The sequence below is a fragment of the Protomyctophum parallelum genome (assembly GCF_964188405.1).
Source record: "Protomyctophum parallelum genome assembly, chromosome: 9".
NCBI classification, from domain to species: Eukaryota; Metazoa; Chordata; class Actinopteri; order Myctophiformes; family Myctophidae; genus Protomyctophum; species Protomyctophum parallelum.
Window position 1 is genome coordinate 4969383 of NC_139706.1, and position 21296 is coordinate 4990678.

At 43.6% G+C, this 21296-nt stretch overlaps 3 protein-coding genes across 3 annotated transcripts; 2 read left to right on the forward strand and 1 right to left on the reverse strand.

Annotated features, from left to right (window-relative positions):
- Positions 1-685: 685 nt before the first annotated feature.
- LOC310863966 (uncharacterized protein) lies at positions 686-1234 on the forward strand (the record flags this gene model as incomplete). The annotated part of the gene is made up of 1 exon (XM_083772499.1): positions 686-1234. One exon carries the CDS (start codon positions 686-688, stop codon positions 1232-1234), a length of 549 nt encoding a protein of 182 aa, XP_083628625.1.
- Positions 1235-4376: 3142 nt separating this feature from the next.
- On the forward strand, positions 4377-5117 carry LOC310864293 (proteasome subunit alpha type-6-like; the record flags this gene model as incomplete). Its single annotated transcript, XM_083772929.1, has 1 exon — positions 4377-5117. The coding sequence occupies one exon, from the start codon at positions 4377-4379 to the stop codon at positions 5115-5117; it is 741 nt and encodes a 246-aa protein (XP_083629055.1).
- A 1289-nt stretch (positions 5118-6406) lies between these two features.
- On the reverse strand, positions 6407-15995 carry mrps22 (mitochondrial ribosomal protein S22). The gene is made up of 8 exons (XM_083772693.1): positions 15860-15995; positions 12074-12237; positions 11696-11860; positions 11467-11610; positions 10888-10971; positions 10546-10691; positions 9223-9331; positions 6407-7092 (listed from the first exon to the last, which is right to left on the reverse strand). The coding sequence occupies exons 1-8, from the start codon at positions 15987-15989 to the stop codon at positions 7000-7002; spliced, it is 1035 nt and encodes a 344-aa protein (XP_083628819.1). The 5' UTR covers positions 15990-15995; the 3' UTR covers positions 6407-6999.
- Between the last annotated feature and the right edge of the window lie 5301 nt (positions 15996-21296).

Consider the following 21296-nt stretch of genomic DNA (forward strand, 5'->3'; position numbering starts at 1 on the left):
CATGAAACTGTGCACGCATATTCCCACTAGGCTGAGGAAGAATCCTGGTGGAGACCTGTGCCCAGAAGGGCACTTTTTCTAGTTTCTGATGTAATCGTTGTCTTTGGTGAGATTGAGAGCAGGGATGTGTGGGGACATGAAAACATGCCAAAATCATACATTGTTAATTCACAGAGTAGACCTACAGTAAACACAGAAACAAACACATGTACACAGTAATTTGTAATTTATTTTAGGGCGGTGATTAGGTTTGTCTACGTGTCTATTTGTGAGCAGCTAATAATAATGGACCGAATATCGTCCTGGGTGAAACTAGTACTTGCGCGCTCTGCGTGCGCAAGTAATAAATAATAGTCTAGACTTCACCCTATCTGGAATAGTAATATATAGTGTATTATGATTATACCTGGTATCTCACCTTCAATATCTGTCTTAGTTGACACATGCAGTGTGTCTGAATCACATAATCACTACTGTCATCCCCCTCATGCCCTTATTAGGCAACCTACTATTATAGCTACAGTGATGATGTCATATCCTAACCATCACCATCTCCTTTATTGGGTTAACTTTGACCACCACCCCACCCATATCCCAGAAGCTGAGGTCTGGATTTTGTTCCACAGGGACGTACTTCTGTCACTTTTCCTGAATTCTGTTGTTCTCACTTCTTTCTCTTTGCCTGATGACGTCTGATTCAGAACAATGTTCTTGTTGCTCCCACAAAGCGTCCTCGTCTAGTACCTACCAGACACTGACTGAAATGGACTTTGAAAGGGGTATCTGGTCTGCAGCCATGCATGGAGACCTGGACAAAGTCAGGAACCTTGTCCAGAAGGGCACAGACCCCAACCTGAGAGACCTGTCAAATTTCACTGCCCTGCACTATGCTAGTCGCAATGGCCAGCTTACTGTATGTAGGTTCCTTCTTGAGAGGGGTGCCTGTGCCTCACCCCAGACACCAGGCGGCGCGACTCCGCTCCATCGAGCAGCATACTGCGGCCACGTGGACGTGGTTAGGCTCCTGTTAGAGCACAGAGCAGATCCTGGGCTGTGTGATGACGACGGAGCATCCCCTTTACACAAGGCTGCAGAACGTGGTCAGGAGGAGGTATGCAAGCTGCTCCTCCAGCACCGACCCTCCCTCCAGCTTCAGGTGAACAAGAAGCTCCAGCTTCCTTACCAGCTCGTCAAAGAGGGTCATCTGCAGGACCTGCTAAAACCGCCACCGTGACACAGTGGTGATTTACCTCTGTTTTTGTGCATCTATGCTGAAGTCTGGATTGACAGGGAGATTATACTGTACCAAGATATAAGATAAAGTGAGCAATAAACGTCCGATTACACTCCAACTCAAAGGGAAAAAGGCATGGTCCTGCATTTGGTCTCGCTTTTCAGGTCTGAGTATTATCTTTAGTAATTTCTTTATCCCCCCTACCACTATTAAACACAGACTCTAAACAGGATTGATAATAACTCCATGGCCATGATCATTGTCCACAGGGGATGGTGGTACACAGTATATCAACATTATTCTATTGGGAATAACCCCTTGGTACATCTCAAGGGGTTATTCCAAATAAAGGAATTTCAATAATATATGTACAAAGTAGCCTACGACATTATACAAATCAAGTAATTCACCGGCTGATGATCCAGGACCAGGACCCAAAACAGGATGGTTAACTCAATCTTTGCTGAATGGTTTTGGAGCCGTTCACAGTCACACTAATCAAATTTATGTCTGATGGCATACTTTGACTTTGCCAGTCATTCTTGAGGGGCGCTAGCCCCTCCTATACAGCTTTTGTCCCCACATGTCTCATTTGCCATTGACAATGAAAGGAGAAAATAGGTCATATGTGCCTCAAATATGACGTAACATAAACATTAAATGCCATTGGCTAACCAATCACATAATACAGCTTTAGGTCGAATTTCCGCCAAATATGACGTAAATTGAGAGTATGAGATGATGCATGATGATGTACGATGATAAGAGCGCCCCTCACTTCACATGGGTGTGATTTTTAAGATACAATTTGTTTTGGTTAGAAATTAAAGCTCAAGCACTACATTTAAAAACAATACAAATGACAATTGACAAAGCAGTAAATTACAACATTTATACATATTTAACAATCATTGTTCTTTTTAATTATTTGTATTAATGGCTACAATCACAACGGCGTGTGGGCCTACTACACTACAGTATGTGCGCGTGCGTTTGTCCAGAGAAACTCGCAAACCGCTTGACCGATCAGCACAAAATGTCTTTCTGTGATGTTGAGTGTATCATACAGTACGCCTAGTCCGCCTGGTTGGCTGGCATTCTGTGTCACCACAGAAACAGCGGCAAAGTTGAACATTTCTTAACTATGACGCTTCACATTTTGCCCCCGCCACCTCCTGCTGTGATGGTGAATGGGGCAGTTCCAGGGGGGCAGTCAGCCAGATATTTCGTGAAGCCTCATTTGAAATCGGTAGTTCATATAATGGCCTGTTGTGGCGCTGGACTGGACCCAAAAAGCCCCATAGCTCCATAGAGGCCCATGTATTTTGGCCCAACTTCACCTAGACTGTATTACCTTAATAAACATGGTCATGAATACTTTCTTCTTCCAGTCGCTAGTTTAAAGTCTCATTTCTAATGTCATAATATTCTTTTTGGAAAATTATGGTCCCATTAATAAAAAAAATGACCATAAAGGAGAAAAAACATCGCGTATGTTCTGAGGGGCGTGGCTACCGTTACAGTCTATGATCGGGATTCCCCTCCCACTCGAGTCAAAATAAAAACCAACGAAGAAGGGGGGAAGTCCCGCCTCGTTGTCTGGGCAGCCAATGGCCAGCTGGTCCAAAACGGAGCCAGCCAATGGCCAGCTGGTACCAAACGGATCTAGAAAGATGGCGATTTACAATGAAGCGATTTCAGGCTTCATTTTACGTTCATGTTAGACCCGGAGAACGCTTTGTCCATATTTTTTACAGTCTATGGGCAGTTCTGTGGCACTTTTGGAACATAGCCCAAATGAATGCCTCGCTCTTGGCACTGCTGTGCCATTATTATAGTTACAGTATTGATTAGTTCTCAAATAGACCAGGCTGAAACTATGCCAAAATATGGAGATTTTTGCGTTTCAATGTTAAAGGTTTTATGACCTCAATTACACCCCAAAAACCTGAACTTTGAACATTCAGTGGATTTGCTGTGGTCTGAAGTTTTCTTTGGGGTTTTTTGGGCCTTTTGAGCTACAATGAAAACAGGCAACACAGTGAAACAGTGACATCTGCTGGCAAATCCCATTGACATATATGGGATTTGCAGTAAGTGATGTCACTTACTGCCGGCAAATCAGAGCACCTGTTTGAGCCAGAAAACCCCAGATCACAGAAAATCTACTGAATGTTAAAAGTTCATGTTTTTTGGGTGCAATTGAGATTAGAAAACCTAAAAAAAACAAGAACAATTCCAAAACCTTTTTTTTAATGTCACAATCCCTTTAACAGGTGAAGATTGTCACGTTTGGGACACATTGTTTGTTTTGGGTTACGTCACAGATGTGACATGCTTATATAGTATATGGAGAGACCATGTGAAACCGTATTTCAGGTCGTGAAGGGGCCTAAATAATAGTTGTGAAGCCTTAACATCTAGTATAATAATACATTTCAAATGATTTTGTATGCGGAAATGTGGAAAACTATTTGTAGAACATCCAACAGTCTCTCCATATTTGGGCAAGACTATTGACTACTATAAGACTACTGATCATATATCAGAATACAGTATAGGTATCAATTTTATCTTCACAAGTTCACATCCTGATCACAGGCTTACATGTGTAAAGAATTATTTATTTGGTCAATATGACATCAGAGAATGGAGGCATGCCATTTTTGTTCAGTCAAATCAGTTACTACAGTAGTTCATACCAAGGTATAGACTAGTATGCACAGGTATACAAGTGCATATCTCGTATATCTCGTAAATTGACTGTTATGCCATTTGTGTTGTATGTGTTGGCTAGAAGTTATTGTACACGGAATAGTAATTAAATAGCAAATGGTTCACCTTGCACTGCCTTACTAGGACAACCCTCTTTAGGGCCTTTGTACATGTATGTTGAACAGATTTCCATAAGAAATCTGGGGGAAGCTGCTCAAGCTGTCTTGATAACAAGTTGCCATGGTTACCTGATATGTCCAACCAGAGTACTTGGAACTCTGTGTAACCCCCTATTTGGGCAAGGCTGACATCATTTCATGATGCGAAATGAGAGGCAAACTCAGACTAAAAGCTATAAGAGGAGAACGGTGTTGATTAAAAGATAGTGTTGCATGAGCGACTGTGATCCATTCAGTCAGTGTCTAAAATGTCACGTGGAACAAGTGGAGCCTTTGATCGTCACATCACTATATTCTCTCCTGAAGGAAAGCTTCACCAAGTCGAATATGCTTTCAAAGCTGTAAGTCAAGGCGGACTCACGTCTGTAGCTGTCAGAGGGGAGGACTGTGCCGTTGTTGTAACCCAGAAGAAAGTACCAGACAAGCTTCTGGATGCCTCCACAGTCACCCACCTCTTCCATATATCGGAGAATATTGGATGCGTGATGTGTGGCATGGCAGCCGACAGCCGGTCCCAGGTCAGTAGAGCTCGCTATGAGGCAGCCAACTGGCAGTACAGGTATGCATACGAGATCCCAGTGGACATGCTATGTAAGAGGATCGCCGACATCTCACAGGTCTACACGCAGAATGCGGAGATGAGACCACTGGGCTGCTGCATGATCGTCATTGGCATTGATGAGGACAAAAGACCTCAGGTGTACAAGTGTGACCCGGCAGGCTATTACCACGGCTACAGGGCCACCTCCGCCGGGGTCAAGCAGAGAGAAGCCACCAGCTTCCTGGAGAAGACGTTTAAAAAGAAATCCGACTGGACCTTTGAACAAGCCATTGAGACAGCAATCTCCTGTCTCTCAGAAGCCCTGGCCATTGATTTTAAGCCCTCTGACCTGGAGGTGGGAGTTGTCACAACACAGGAGCCCAAGTTCAGGATTCTGACGGAGGCTGAGGTGGATACTCATTTGATATCCCTGGCAGAGAGGGACTGAGGTATAGCTGAGACATGTCACCTGTGACGGAGCAACATAGTGCATGATGGGATATATAGTTTCCCATTGGAGATTAGTGATACATTTGTTTGCTGTATACCATTTCACCGAACAATAAAAGGTTGTGGGGAAAAAAGAAAATGTGTGGCTAAATCCAACCTTTATAACCTTTGCAAGTAAAACAATATTTTCTTTATATGTCACCGATAGTCCCCAGCCCCCACAATAACCACATAAATCATCTAAACCCGACTGAATTATTGTCTGCACTCCAAAATGAAGTAGGCATTGGAAATGTGCATCTCTGCAGAATCTTCATGAAAGGTCATCCCGATAGTCGAATTTAGGGTGCTGCATACCAGATGGGATAAAATACCTGAAAGTGATTCCTGGTTTGATACCTGGCTGACCAGACCATTATGTGTCACTCCCCTACTCTCTCCTGTTTGACCAGACCATTATGTGTCACTCCCCTACTCTCTCCTGTTTGACCAGACCATTATGTGTCACTCCCCTACTCTCTCCTGTTTGACCAGACCATTATGTGTCACTCCCCTACTCTCTCCTGGCTGACCAGACCATTATGTGTCACTCCCCTACTCTTTCCTGTCTCTCCCAACTTTCTCTCAAATAATGGCTTAAAAAAAAAGAAAAAGATAATACAAATGCATGACTAAACCCAGACTGAGAGGGAAGTCACGGTCCATGTGCGATATGTCTGATGTGGAATATGATTTTTTTTTCTTTTTTATTACTGCAATAAACATATAGAGATGCACCATTATTGAAAGTTTTCTGAAAACTTTGCATGACCAAATTAATCAGGTAAGGATGCAGAATTCTAACAAAAACATTAGGCTTAATATACCTTATTTATTAGGCCTACATTGTAGTTCAATGTAAATTCATATTTAATTAATTTAACATATTTCCAACTTGTTGAGCCTTTTGAAAGCTTCTCCCAAACACTGAATCTGCACCTTGAGACCAAAATTGAGCATTAAACAAAATAAGCTTAAGATAAAATGGCAATGTCACACTGAATATACAGTAATAGTACATCCTTTTCTGTCCTCAAAGAACCTACAGTATGGTGCTGTTAACTAAGCATATCTTGAGATTGCGGTCATCACAACCAGCTGCCTTTTAGTGCCTTACCTATTTGGTAGGAAGTGCCTTATACCGAAGTAGACATTTATGTAAAATGGATGTGCCTGGGCTATAAAAGTGAATGGAATGATCTTGTCTCAAGGCCTGAGTTCTTTGAGAAAGTAAATAACAAGACATAATAAAAAAACATGTTTAATTTAGTTATATACATAAATGTACTGTGCCAGGAGTGGCTTGGCTCTGAGGTCTAAAGGTGCTGCAAGCGATGTTTTGTTGTTGAAATAATAATAATTCCAATAGCAGTCAATGCTGTAGGGAGTTTGTTCAGTAACTGGGGTCTCCCCATCTATTTAGTAAACAGAAGAAACACAAATCTGTTCAGGATACCAATTTCATCCAATCAGGAGAGAGAAGCCATGTGTCAGCTTCAATGTTATAGTGTTGCAGTTCCGTCTGGTAATTTGTTACTTTTTGTTTAAACCACAAAATATCACAGCACCTTTAAGTAGGCCTACACAATACAGCCCTATGATATTCTCCCACAGGAAATGAAGTTACTGCATTATGCATGGTACATAATGTTAATTCTGCAGTTCCCATTTGACGATGTATGAGCATTGGTCCATTATACACAACGAAAGGACAGAGCCCAGACTGGTCCACAGGGTGTTCTTGGGACTGCCACAGATCCGTGACATGGGTTACGACGGTACAAATGTACCCAGGAAATTGACATTCCTAAAAAGAAAATGCCCGTGTGGCGCTGGTCCGTTCACGCAACAGTGCTCTCTGCAGGTGTCTCTTCGTAGCTCTGCAGAGCCAGGTCGATGTAGCCCGATCTCTGAGACTCCTTCTGGGCATAGAGCTGCGGGGAAGGAGGTCATAGGTCAGCACTGTGCAAAGAGTTTCCATTACATATGGAATTAAGCTTTAGATAATTTGATCCGAGTACCAGGTTCTAAGTAGGCATTAACCCATTCTGAACGGGCACCCATTTTGGTGTCAGCATCATGTTATGCTTTAGCTATTGAAAAATAGCAGATCTACAAGCTCATATCGCGCCACCGAGTGGCGCGATACGAGCTTGTAGGTCTGCTATTTTTGAAAAATCGAAGAGCGACTGACATTTCTAGAATCTGATCTCAGGTCAGAATGGGTTAATCAGACCAGTGTGTGTCCAGTGGAAACCTCGTATGAATCTGATCTCAGGTCAGAATGGGTTAACTTGTGGGTTGTACAGAAATTCTAAGCAGGTAAATAAATACACGAGGGGGTCCATTTATTCTGACATTTGAGTTAATGAAAAGGAACCTGGTCAGACTGTGACAAGGTTATTCATCAGCTGGTATGCTGATCCTGCGTGTCAGTAACTTCAGCATCAGCCATGACTAAACGAGAGGCCCTACACTACAGGAACTCTGACGGAGAAGCAGCAATACATGCACGTACACGCATCCCCTATATTGCTAACCTCCCCCACATCAAATGGCTGTCATTCTCAATGTCCCATCCAATTTCTATGAGGCCAGGGGTCAACCTATGAGCCCTAATAGGAACTGATGTGCCCGGGGCCTGGCCCCGAGTTCCCACACTAAAAAACACACTCAACCTCTAACACAGGAAATCTCCGATGAGATGGCCTTGACGTGACCCCTCAAGAACCTCACCGCTCTCTGTTAATAATATGTGTGCCTTCGGACTCATGTGACCTTTACAATGCATAGATTGAAATGCAACGTAAAGGCTGCAACAAACGATTATTTTGATGATACGTTATCATGGCGATAATTAAAATGGTTAATCGTCCTTAAATTTACACTCATGTACAAACTCCATAGTTTGTCAACACAAAGATACCTCAGGTGCTCCTTGTAGAATTATTATTACTATTTATGTATTATTATTACTTGCGCAAGCAAAGCGTGCAAGTACTGTAATCGGCTGCGTATGTCGGTGTTGTGCGGCCTACTTGTGCATGGCGCAAGTTGGCACCTCGACAGTGTATCTTTCTAGTTATTACTTTCATAAATAAATGCACTATTTTATACTTTTTATACAGTGTCGAACAAAGGTTATCTAAGCTCACAATGTGTCTCATCACAACATGTTGCAATGTTGTAGATGTGCAAATTTCCCAATGTTTTTTTATTTCTTCATGTTTTGTGAGATTTGGCGGTTTTTGGACATTTCACTTATGGCATGCCCAAAACAGGCCATGGGTATTAAAAATATTTAACCAATGAAAAGTATTAACAATAGCTTGTGACTAAATAATAACTACATACATCAATTGGAACACAAGATAATCTTTTCCATTTTCTGAAAAGTAACAGTTTTGGACATACCGTAAGTGCACGCCACATTTTTAACCCAAATACTAAATGAAAATAATGTCAGATCTACCTGAATCTTTATACGTGTGTGTCATAATACAAGACAGACACACAATAGCAGTGAATAATTTGTAAGCTACCTGCCATCAAGCATTCGTGGTACCTTGAAAGCATAACTTGGCATTTTGTTATTGGATAAAAATGTGATGTGGATCACATGGGAATGGCGTGGATCTTGGACTTCATGTGGCCAGCCTGTGATGCCAGTCACCGATGACATATCCATGATGTACGACTCAAAATTTGGGCAAAGTTTTAGTCCAATCCAGAGTGGTGTAGAGCAGATTGGCGTCATTGAGGGGGCAGAAAACAGTGCTCGAGCGCTGGTCATGCGAGTGGAGTTTTAAATGCATTGTTTTCAATGAGAGCGGCGCAAATATCAGCAATTTTAGGCATGTGTGCAACATGACAACTGTTCAAAGTATTGTACAGCCGCGACAACTAAAGTCTCTGTAATGTCTATGCTGTACTAATACTAAATAAAACGATCTAAAATAAAAGGGTTTTAAGTATACTTTGTGCACAAGACATAATGGCACGGATTGGTTCAGCAGTTATGCAATGACAATAAGGTTTTCCTATGAGTTGTGTGCACTGCTCACCTTGAGCAGGTCTGTGCCAGTGGCCTGCTGGCTGGTAGCCTCCTGGGCTGACTCACTGTGAGGATGAACCATGTGGAACAGAGACACCAGGCTCACTGCATCCTGAAGCCTGGGGGACACATGAGTGTGTGTGTGTGAGGACAACAACAGCTAGTACTATAGTGACTTTACACTCATGTAAGGCTGACCTCGGTTAGTCGAATAGTTTGACTAATCGATCAAGGGAGTCTCTCAGTCAATCCCTCAGTCGAATCATGCCTTTTTTATGAATCATAATGAAGTTACTAATGTTGCTCTGGAGAGGGAAGTCTGGAGCCCTCTGGTGGAGTTGTTCCACCGCAACCCGACTACGGCTAAACGGTTGAAGATGGATGGATGGATTGATGGATTGATCATTTGCCAATCAGATTCGACTATATCAATTCTTAGTGGGGGACAGGCCTACGCACCTGTGCCCTTCTGGGCACAGGTCTCCACCAGGAGGATAGGAATGTTTAGGAGTAATATAAACATGTTTTTTGTTTGTTTGTTCCAATCTTTGCCAATCAGCATGGAATATGGGAAATGATGCAGATCCGTGTTGATCGCACGCATGCACAATCCACCTGTTGGTGGCGCTATAACAGGCCAATGTGAAATGGGTGGGCTATATTCCTCAGCCTAGTAGGAAAGTGCGTGAAAGATTTCACGTCAAATTGCACACTGCGTTCATGATTTGAGGCTTTTTGTTCAAAACAGGCCAATCCTGCAAAATTTGAAAGCCAATGTTAGCCAATTAGGATGGAATATGAAATATCAGACACATCCGTCTTGAGCACATGACTATGGAGATACTGTGTAACGATTTGCGGGATTTTTGGACAAAATCCGGAGGAGTAATATCCAAAAATGTGTTTTACAAAAGTCGGCCTCCTGGTGGCGCTCTAAAAGCCAGATGTGAACTAGAGAGACTGTGTACCAATTTGCGCGATGTTTGGACAAAATCTGTAGGTGTACTGTGCAAAAACTTGTTTTGCACAAAGCGGCCTCCTGGCGGCGCTATAACAGGCCGTTCTGGAAATTTTGGGGCAGAGGTTCATCGTTGGCATCCAGGGAGTGTGTGTGCAAAATTTGCCATCGACCGGGTTAACGGTGCCGGAGATTAGCTGCTCACGGACACACACACGGACGGAAACATACTCTCCCCCCATGCCTTCGGCCTGGTGGAGACAATTACAATTGTACACTCTTCGTAGTTACAAGAAGATGTCTTACCACAGCTGTCTACAATTTAGGCATTAGTCTACAACCTGGACAGCTTAGCTACACAACACACAAACTCACAGATCTCTCTTCAGCATGTCTACAACGAGTCCATCCACCCTGCGTGCGTTGACCAGGTACCAGGCCATGCCCCCAAAGTGCCTGCTGGAGCGTAACAGGTTGTATCTGCCATGCTTGTCCAGGTCTTCATAGGTGGCTGCATGTACCTGAACACAAAGCATACACATTTACTACAATGGATAACATCTGCACTTAACACTTCCGCGTACGTTTCTTGAGTGCATGTCCCTCGAGACAGATTGTCGGCTCACGGTTTTCAAATGTTCCGTCTGTAATTGAGCAATGAAGCCACGTTTTTGGTGCAGTTGTCAAAATATAGAGAGAGAATCAGTGTCATCTTACCCTAATGTAGTCCGCACAATCTGGCTCAAACTGGACCAGACAAAGGTCCAACACGTCTTTGTGACGCTCCTGGGAGAACACCAGCTGATGCAGTGAGAGAACCATGGAGGGATGATGAAGGAAGAGCAGACATGAACAAGATAATAAAGAGTCAATAATCAACCATTGTCTATCCATAAACAGAATGAATCTAGACATATTTCATTGGATGGAAGGACATTAAGTAGATCCAAAATAAAATGAACGAAAATTTAGAAAAGTGTAACGGGAGAGCGAAATTCAGTTCCATAAAAAAGATTTGTATGTGCAAAATCATAATTTCTCAGGAAAATAAATCTAAAATAGTTAGCTCACGTTTTTCCCCCTAGTATGTGCAACACCCTTGTACGAAGGGCATTTATTTACAAAGAAAACCAACATACAGTACAAAGTTGAAATATGGTTTATACACGCCGACAACAGCTATATACTAGAGCACTGTAAAATGTTTGAGAACCACTGTATAGCACAGAGTAGCATGGAGGGATAAGGCCATAAGGGGCAGCATAGTTGATTAAATCAAACTTTCCCATCCTTCACCTTGATGTTCTCCTCCTTGAACATAGCAGGCACTGTGAGTTTGCGTCCCTCCTTAGGAAAGTAGACCTGGACGAGCCTGTCTCTCTCCTCCCATGTGGCCTTCCTCAGGGTCCCGCTGGTCTCCCGCACAACGATGAACCGCTCCTGAGGGGAAAACACGGCATGAATCTAGCTGGCCATGTGGAGTCAAGACCAACAGAACATATTAAGACAGACAGTATTTCCCTACCCTGTGTGGGATGGTCATGGTGATGTCAGTGAAGACATATCGGGCTGTGTCCATGCCCTCCAGGATCGGGTCCACAGACAGCACATCGTCAATTTGTTTCCTCTCAGGCAAGACAGGAGGCCTTTGCAGTAGCTTCTTTGCCTGTTCAGTCGCCTTCCTGGTCGCCTGGAAAAGACACCATAATATTGCTTAGGAAAGGGATGTTCAGATCACTGTGTGTGTGTGTGTGTGTGTGTGTGTGTGAGAGAGAGAGAGAGCAGCAAGAACACCTAAAAGATGATGAGTATGTGTGCACATCAGTATCATCTAGTTTGTGTGAGAGGGAGAGATACACAAAGACTAACAAGCAGTCAATACACAGGCAGAGTGACACGGTACCTGTTCCAGTTGCACATCAGTCATCAGTTTGTATGTGGGCGGCTTCAGCTCCTGTTTGATGGGCCGGTAGACTTTCTGCAGGTCTAGGCCTGTTATCCTGGTGAGGATGTCCTGCACTGCTGGGTCCGTGTACTGAGGCTTCTTTGCATGTTCCTCTGACGGAGCTGGAGGACACATTTTAGTTGAATGGCTTATGCAAGTAATAGTAAGTCTGTCTGACGGTGCCGCACAAAACACATCTATACTAGCCCTAGAACGTCTGCGTTCGTACATACATTTCTCAATGCACAGCCATAGATCGGTCCTCCCCGCTCGTGGTTAGCACGTGCGTGCATTGTGCGGCATGAATCCGCTCCGCACGGCATGTGTACTCACCTAGTAAATAGGTCTTATGAATTATTAATTGCCAGTAGGGCACACATGTATTTGTGCTTCCGTGGTCAATTTGTGATGACTTTTGTGGTGATCAGAAGACGTTTTGCTAAATGTGTGCAGCTTGTGGAAGAGTGGAGATATTTGAATAACACATTTTCTGTTAAAACTTTTGAATGGAAATGAAACTAGGACAATATTTGACTAAAGGCCTATTCATAGTCTGGATTTTCGGTGGTGAGGTGACCACCGCTCCGGTGGTGAGCTGACCACCGGAGCTGAAATAACGTTGAGCGGTGGTGAGTAAAAACAGAGAAGGGCTGGAGCGGTGGCGGTGGTTTTCTCTTCACCGCGGCTCGTGACGTCATGTTGTAGTTCGGTGGTCACCTAACCACCGAAAATCTAGACTATGTATGAGCCTTAACCCATTCTGACCTGAGATCAGATTCATACGAGGTTTCCACTGGAGACACACACTGGTCTGATGAACCCATTCTGACCTGAGATCAGATTCTAGAAATGTCAGTCGCTCTTCGATTTTTCAAAAATAGCAGACCTACAAGCTCGTATCGCGCCACTCGGTGGCGCGATATGAGCTTGTAGATCTGCTATTTTTAAATAGCTAAAGCATAACATGATGCTGACACCAAAATGGGTGCCGTTCAGAATGGGTTAAGTGGTAAGAATTATTTACTGGGTGTGTAGTGTACACACCGCGTGGAGCAGATTTACGCCGCACATGTCACGAGCGGAGGGGACCAATCTATTTGGCAATACATGAAATGTATGTACGATCACAGACCTACAAGCTTACACCGTTGTTAGCTTGTAGATCTGCTCAATAGCTTGACATGGTGTTACACAGACAACTGGCTAGCCAATATCACAGTACATATGATATATTCTTTGTATATATTCTATACAGAAACACTCCCTTTTCATGGATTCATCTCAGCAGAATTGTAATTTGTAGCCCAATAATTAAGTGCTGCAACTTTGAGGCCAGCTCTTGTCATCTATTATGACAAACGTGTAAACTTCCTTCAGTGAGCACGTACAGTAGGTTATACTGTATGGACTATGGAGGCTCCATATTCCATAATGGAGAACACTAGCCCTACAAGTCAGAACCCAATGCTACTGAAGTTTCTGACATTTTTGAGACCCAGATAGCATGGGGTCCTATTCCACCTCCACCGGGTACGCACACATAAATAAACATAAATACCTTCGGATACGTCCTTCTGCGCTCTTTGAGGGCTTTTGTTCGTTTGAGGGCTTCTGAATGTGTGAACTATAAGTACCGCTGCGAATATCTCCTGTGGCGCTTTGTTTGACCGATTTGGTCGCTTTGATTCTTCTCTTCCTTCCTTATTTATTGACACCTCATTGTACCGCCTATCTGGCTAGCTAGTGGCTATAGCTATGACAGAGTAGATCAGAGGCAGGAACGTAGCCATGCACAAGCCAACCGCACATCGGGAGGCGGTACAATGAACAGTAAATAAACAAGAAGAATCAAAGCGGCCAAATCGGTCAAACAAAGATTAAAAATACTTAACGGCTTCCGCGGCACAGGAGAATTCGCAGCGGTATGTATAGGTACTAATAGTTGACACATTCAGAATAACTCAAACGAAAAGAAGCCGTCAAACGACGCAGACACGACGTATCCGACGATATTTATGTCCGCGTTCTATCATTTCAATATGAAAACTCAGATACGCACAGGGACCCCACGGGTAGCCCGGTTCGGCACGAATCGATTGGGCTGACCCAGGGGGTTCCGAGAGGGGCTAGGAGAACACTAGCTCCAAAGGAATATCGATCGGAGGGAGAGGTAGCTCTCCTCTGGTGACTGGTCCATAGACCTTAAGGGAGAGGAGCTCCGTTTGGAACCCACTTTGACAGGCTGGAATGGCTTAGGGTCGACGACAGAGTACAGTATCTTGCAATGGGTCTGGTCCACTCCACAAGATAGTTAACAGTCTTTGTATTGAGTTTGTGCTTTAAATGTACTGTAATTCTGCAAACTGTTAATAAATATTTCAATCAATCAAAAGAGCTGACTGCAAGTCGATTATTGCTACAAATTGCAATGACAACAAGATGGTCCAGGGCAACATTATCCCATTTTTGTAGGAGGGTAGCCCCTCTCGGAACCCTCCATAAAGCTTTTCTGAAATTTGGATGAGTTTTATGTAGGGTCGCTGTTCATAACTATATTTTCGTATGGGAATTCTGGAACGCGGACATAAACATGCTCTCTAAGATCGAATCTGCGGCGTTAGACGGCCTTTTTTTGTTTGCGTTATTCTGAATTCGGGAACTTTAAGTACCTATACATTCCGCTGCGAATATCTCCTGTGGCGCGGAAGCCGTTAAGTATTTTTAATCTTAATTTGACCGATTTGGTCGCTTTATTTCTTCTTGTTTGTTTACCGTTTATTGTACCGCCTCCCGGTGTGCGGTTGGCTTGTGCCGGCTACGTCCCTGCCTCTGATCTGCTCTGTCATAGCTATAGCGCCACTAGCTAGCCAGATAGGCGGTACAATGAGGTGTCAATAAACAAGGAAGGAAGAGAAGAATCAAAGCGACCAAATCGGTCAAACAAAGATTAAAAATACTTAACGGCTTCCGCGTCACAGGAGATATTCGCAGTGGCATGTATGGGTACTTATACTTCACAGATTCAGAAGCCCTCGCACGAAAAAAAATCGTCAAAGAGCGCAGACAGGCATTATCCACGTTGTTTATGTTTTATGAATGCCCGCATACCAGGTGGCATGGTACTGATGCAACAGGACCCAATGGTCTGTGTCGTCAAAAAGTCAGAAACTTCAGTACCATTGGGTTCTGCTTGGAGGGCTAACAGGCTGGAACGGCTTAGGGTCGACGACAGAGTACAGCATCTTGCAATGGGTCTGGTCCACTCCACAAGATGTGTAATGCTTAAATGGGTCGTCCACTCAGTTAACAGTCTTTGTATTGAGTTTGTGCTTGAAATGTACTGTAATTCTGCAAACTGTTAATAAATATTTCAATCAATCAAAAGAGCTGACTGCAAGTCGATTATTGCTACAAATTGCAATGACAACAAGATGGTCCAGGGCAACATTATCCCATTTTTGTAGGAGGGTAGCTCTGCTCCATAGCTCTAATGAAACGCATTAGAGCTATGGACCAGAGCTAGGAGGAGGGTTGCTATAGAGGAGGGCCTACTATACCTACTACAGTACTACTATACTGTACACAAAATGCATCGCGAGTTCTGACTGTATACTAATAGAATATACGTATGGAATATCAGCTCTGTGGTTGAACGCTAACGTCATACACACGCTCTGCAAGGTCAGTCGGAATGAATTACAATACGTTCAGATCATGCAGACAGTTTATAAACATACAACTTACAGTGGTCGGGTGTTCCGCTACAAAGCGTCCTCCTGCTGAATCTGTCGATAACATGTGTAATTTTATGGAAATGTTTCACCCGAGAATAACTTCGGAGTAAACACGCCCGTGCTGCACCGAGCGCCGCCATGATGTATTTACCTCACCGAGTGTACGACCTTTCAACTTACAGTTGAATGCTGGGACATGTAGTCAGTGTAGTAAGTCAACGCCGCATCTGACATTATGACATAGACTAGTCTATGTCAGTCATAGACGGTAAAAAATGTAATACAACCAATACTTTATCATTTATTCTCGACTCGATATCACAATAATATGTGTTTAGGGCGGATCACGTCATCACCCTCATGTCACAATTAATGACTCAGCTCATATAAGGAGTTGTAGTAGGCCTAAATAGATTTCATTTATTGTGGTGGATTTGGGGAGTTTGATACATCATACTTGTATATCAGCCTCAGGCTTTAATAACATAGCTAAAAAGTACAGTAAGCCTACAGAAATGTGTTTGACTGAATCTATAATAGAGCTAATAACCACTAATTAATTATTCAAAAGGGTAGACTATCTCTTTAAGTTTATAAATTATAATTGCATTCAATTAATAAATACACAGTATCGTGCCTTTCTGTCTAAATAGCATACTATAGCATAATAATAATAATAATAATAATAATAATAATAATAATAACATACTTGGCTGATCAGAAAGAGCAACGATGAGTCAACTTGGCCACCAGATGACGCTATCCTACCAAATATTAGTAGTGCTCTGGTAGTGCTCCCTACTTTAAGAACAATAGGATGAGATGCCTTCATTCATTCATTTAAATTATTATGTTGTCCATTCATTCTCAAGTGTCCACACTTTAGTGTTTCTTTGTATAGATATGTTTACAAGTTTTTTAAGGCTATTTGTTTATTTTCTTTCTATATCCTTGAAATGTGACTCAACGGCTTGTGCTGGTTCATTGTCATCACGGCCTGTTCTTGAATTGTCTGATTACAAGGAAAGCTGTCTGGAGGTTAGGAATGTTGTCAACACTGCAGTTCACGTTTGTCCCCTCAATACACTTTCACACACATATAGCTGCAACCTTTGCAGGGCTAAAGGTTCATTTTCTACACAGATGCATTGAACTTGAACATATAGTATAGCCTATATTATTTTAGAGAAGGTGTAGTTAATTGTTCAGTAACACACAAATTGTACCATTGGAGAAAACTAATTATATTATATTAGCTTAGCTTACATTAGCTAATATAATATACAATATATTTTTGTACAGATCAACAGTGTTAAATACTGTACCTGTAGCCCTCATCTAGGAGTCTTAGTCTCCAGACAACTTATTGATACATTGTTGTGTTTTTGTTCATAAGAATTCTTATTCTATGATATCATAATTATCTCTTATTTAAACCAGGCCATTTATATCCAACATAAATATGGCACAGGCCTTTATGGCGAAAATTGTACAATTAGCCTACATTTCGAAGTATTGATGTTATCAGCAATGTAAAAACATGATAAACAACAACAAAAAGGATAATAATGGAGTTTACTGATTTTATGTATTATTATTTATTATCCAAAAGAAAATGTTTTAATATCTGCACATAATTTCTATGATACATTATTAGTTACATTACTTCCAAAAGTACAACACAAATCTGGAGTGTGCTATACTCACAACCTATTTGGTTGTGGTTTGGAACCTGAATTGCATCATCAGACCTCCTCTCTGTCCTTGCTCTCCTCATCTTTGAAAGGAAATTAGACAAAAATCTATACATTTACAGCAGTATACACAGTCCCTATAGACTAGAGACTAGACTGCATGGCTAAACTCACCCAAATAACAGTTTGTAAAATGACCACTTCACCACTTTTCAACCTATCTTCATATAATAGGTCCTCACTAATAATCATGATAAAATGGCATCATTTTTTTCTACTCGGTCTGTGTCTCATATAGGAGGGCTGTGGGCAGTTCAGAAACCGTCCACCAGTGACATCATTGATGTGAGGACCTATTATATGAAGATAGGTTGAAAAGTGGTGCAGGTCCTTTAATAATAAGAAAATTACAAAGCACAAAAAACATTTGTTCTAATTGTATATTTATTCATTTGACTTGCTATTACATTGGTCTTTTTTCAGAAGATGTCGTGTCTGCAACAACTGAATTGAATAATTCCCTTGAACTTGAATTGTGAATTCATCAATTGTGTATTGTGACAAAACAGGCATTACAACTTTATTTCATGACTGTTGGAGTCTGCTGTCCCTTTCATGTGACCTTAGCTGCTGCTTGTTCATCACCAGTAGGCACTAGGCAGTAGACCAGTGCATGGTTCTCATTTTCATGTCAAGGACCCCCAAATAGATTTGAATTATGCCAGAGAGCCCCGCCCCCGTTTGAAAAAGAAAAAAGAAAAAAAGGAAACCAAACTTGTGTTGCGTGTGAAGTGAGAGGCGCTCTTATCATCATACATCATCACATTCGATCCGTGCTCATGCCAATCAAATCATCACAAATGTGGTAGCCTACACATTCCGTGATCAGCCAATCAAATCATCACTATGTGGTACACACAAAGCTGGGCATAGGAGGGGAGAGCGCCCCTCAAAAGGTGTGCCAGGGACCCCATGAGAGAAGATTTTGTAGAGAATTCTACAACTGTCTATATTGCAGGTGTAGAAAGTGAAACCTATATTATCTGAATAGTCATTCTTATTGTGTCATTGGACTAATTCTAGTGGTGACATTATGTAAGAAAATAGCTAAAATAGCAGATCCACAAGCTCACACTTAGTGAAGTGACATAATTGAGCTAACTAATTAGACCAGCTATTTTGTTGTATGGTTGCATGTGTTGCCCACCAAAAAGAATCTCTTTTGAACATTTCAAAATGACGCATCGCATCATGTTTTCCAGTTGAAGATAATTCATTTCAGTGGTTGACGTGGTCGCAAAACAAAGTATGAATTATAAAGTCTCTGCCCCCCCCCCCCCTCCCCATTAAATCCCCAAGCAACAGAGCCCCCACCACACCACCCCAGAGAGTGCATCATTAATAAAAGCTCATGTGCCACATATAAACCCTTCCTCCAGGATCTGGTTTCCCTCACTAGGTTCCCCCTGGCTCCCCGCTAATCTGCAGGAGGATTTAGATATTAGGCAGACAGATGGAGGTGTGGCCCGGGCCAGTAATGAGGTGCGCAGTGGCATCGGGGGCCCAGGGGCCCAGGGGCCCAGGGGCCCAGGGGCCAGACACTGTCGGAATGATGTGTGGATTGAGCTGTAAGAGACCAGATGTACACAGCTGTCTCCCTGCTGACAGAACCTAATCCTTCCAGACCAACTGAGTGCCAGGCAGAGAGCTAGAGAGAGAGAGAGAGAGAAAGCTGGGGGGGAGTCTATCTGTGTTCTTCTTATACATGGCTATGAGGATCATTGTTTTACAAATCCATATCTTATTAAGTGGTATAAACCGACAACATGAACGCTGTAGCGTTCCTATTCTGGGTTTGTCATAAAGGTGAACGTTCAGCAAATAATAATAGGCAAACATTAAACATTATTATTATTATTAGCCTATTGTTATTATTATTATTATTATTTTTATTACAATTATTATTACTTGCGCAAGTACGAGCATGCAAGTAGCCTACGAGCGTGCAAGTACTGCGATCGGCTGGCTATGTATGTATGTATGCCCCTCAGGGAATGAGGCTCCACTGAGACGGCATTGCCACGTTTTTCATCAGAATCACAGCAGCATGGTTAGTTATGATCCCAAAGTGCAAATATCCATGTTATCTCGCTCACTTTCTCTTTCTCGCTATAGCTTGTGCCCACCCCCCATGCACACTCGTTTTGCATGAAGTACACAGAGGCTGCACTTCAGTTGGAAGTCCTTCTGAAGTGTCACTTGGATTCCACTCCGAGAATGAAATGTGAAATGTCTGCCGTTGAATTGGAATTTCCGTTCACCTCCTGAACTAAGATGGAATTGACCCTGAACTGGAGCTCATACAGTGGATCCACATGGATGGACGCACGCACGCACGACAGACAGACAGACAGGCAGACAGACAGACAGACAGACAGACAGACAGACAGACAGACAGACAGACAGACAGACAGACAGACAGACAGACAGACAGACAGACAGACAGACAGACAGACAGACAGACAGACAGACAGACAGACAGACAGACAGACAGACAGACAGACAGACAGACAGACAGACAGACAGACAGACAGACAGACAGACAGACAGACAGACAGACAGACAGACAGACAGACAGACAGACAGACAGACAGACAGACAGACAGACAGACAGACAGACAGACAGACAGACAGACATGCCAATGCTCACACATGCACAACCAAAAGCAACACAACGCACACAATTCCCTTTCTCCTCCAGCGACAGTGGATAGGTTGAGGGTAAGAGTGTGTGTCAGCGTGACTGGAAGCAGCAGCTAGAGAGATGAAACCTGAGTGGTGAAGAAGGGCTGGGAGGGTGGAGGGGGGGGTGGGTGGGGGGTGTGGGTGGAGGTGGTGGAGGGGAGGGGGTACAGGGTGGAGGTGGGGGGTATAGTGGGGACACAGAGGTATTAGGGGGTGGGTGGAGGTGGGGACACATATAGGGGTATTAGGGGGTGGGGAATCTGAGTTCCCAGAAGTTTTATTTTTCGCCACTAGGGGGGGCGAGAAAAAGGGTGTGGGTGGAGGTGGGGGGTAGTGGGGACACAGGGGTATTAGGGGGTGGGTGGAGGTGGGGACACATATAGGGGTATTAGGGGGTGGGGAATCTGAGTTCCCAGAAGTTTTATTTTTCGCCACTAGGGGGGGCGAGAAAAAGGGTGTGGGTGGAGGTGGGGGGTAGTGGGGACACAGGGGTATTAGGGGGGTGGAGGTGGGGGTAGTGGGGACACAGGGGTATTAGGGGGGTGGAGGTGGGGGTAGTGGGGACACAGGGGTATTAGGGGGGTGGAGGTGGGGGTAGTGGGGACACAGGGGTATTAGGGGGGTGGAGGTGGGGGTAGTGGGGACACGGGGGTATTAGGGGGGTGGAGGTGGGGGTAGTGGGGACACAGGGGTATTAGGGGGGTGGAGGTGGGGGTAGTGGGGACACAGGGGTATTAGGGGGGTGGAGGTGGGGGTAGTGGGGACACAGGGGTATTAGGGGGTGGAGGTGGGGGGTAGTGGGGACACAGGGGTATTAGGGGGGTGGAGGTGGGGGTAGTGGGGACACAGGGGTATTAGGGGGGTGGAGGTGGGGGTAGTGGGGACACAGGGGTATTAGGGGGGTGGAGGTGGGGGGTAGTGGGGACACAGGGGTATTAGGGGGGTGGAGGTGGGGGGTAGTGGGGACACAGGGGTATTAGGGGGGTGGAGGTGGGGGGTAGTGGGGAC

Excerpts from the sequence above, each read along its gene's own strand:
- mrps22 (XM_083772693.1), bottom strand. The coding sequence starts at position 15,989 with ATGGCGGCGCTCGGTGCAGCACGGGCGTGTTTACTCCGAAGTTATTCT. Across the intron at positions 11,611-11,695 it reads CCATGACCATCCCACACAGG|GAGCGGTTCATCGTTGTGCG; the intron begins GTAGGGAAATAC and ends TTTTCCCCTCAG. Across the intron at positions 7,093-9,222 it reads CTGGCACAGACCTGCTCAAG|CTCTATGCCCAGAAGGAGTC; the intron begins GTGAGCAGTGCA and ends CCTTCCCCGCAG.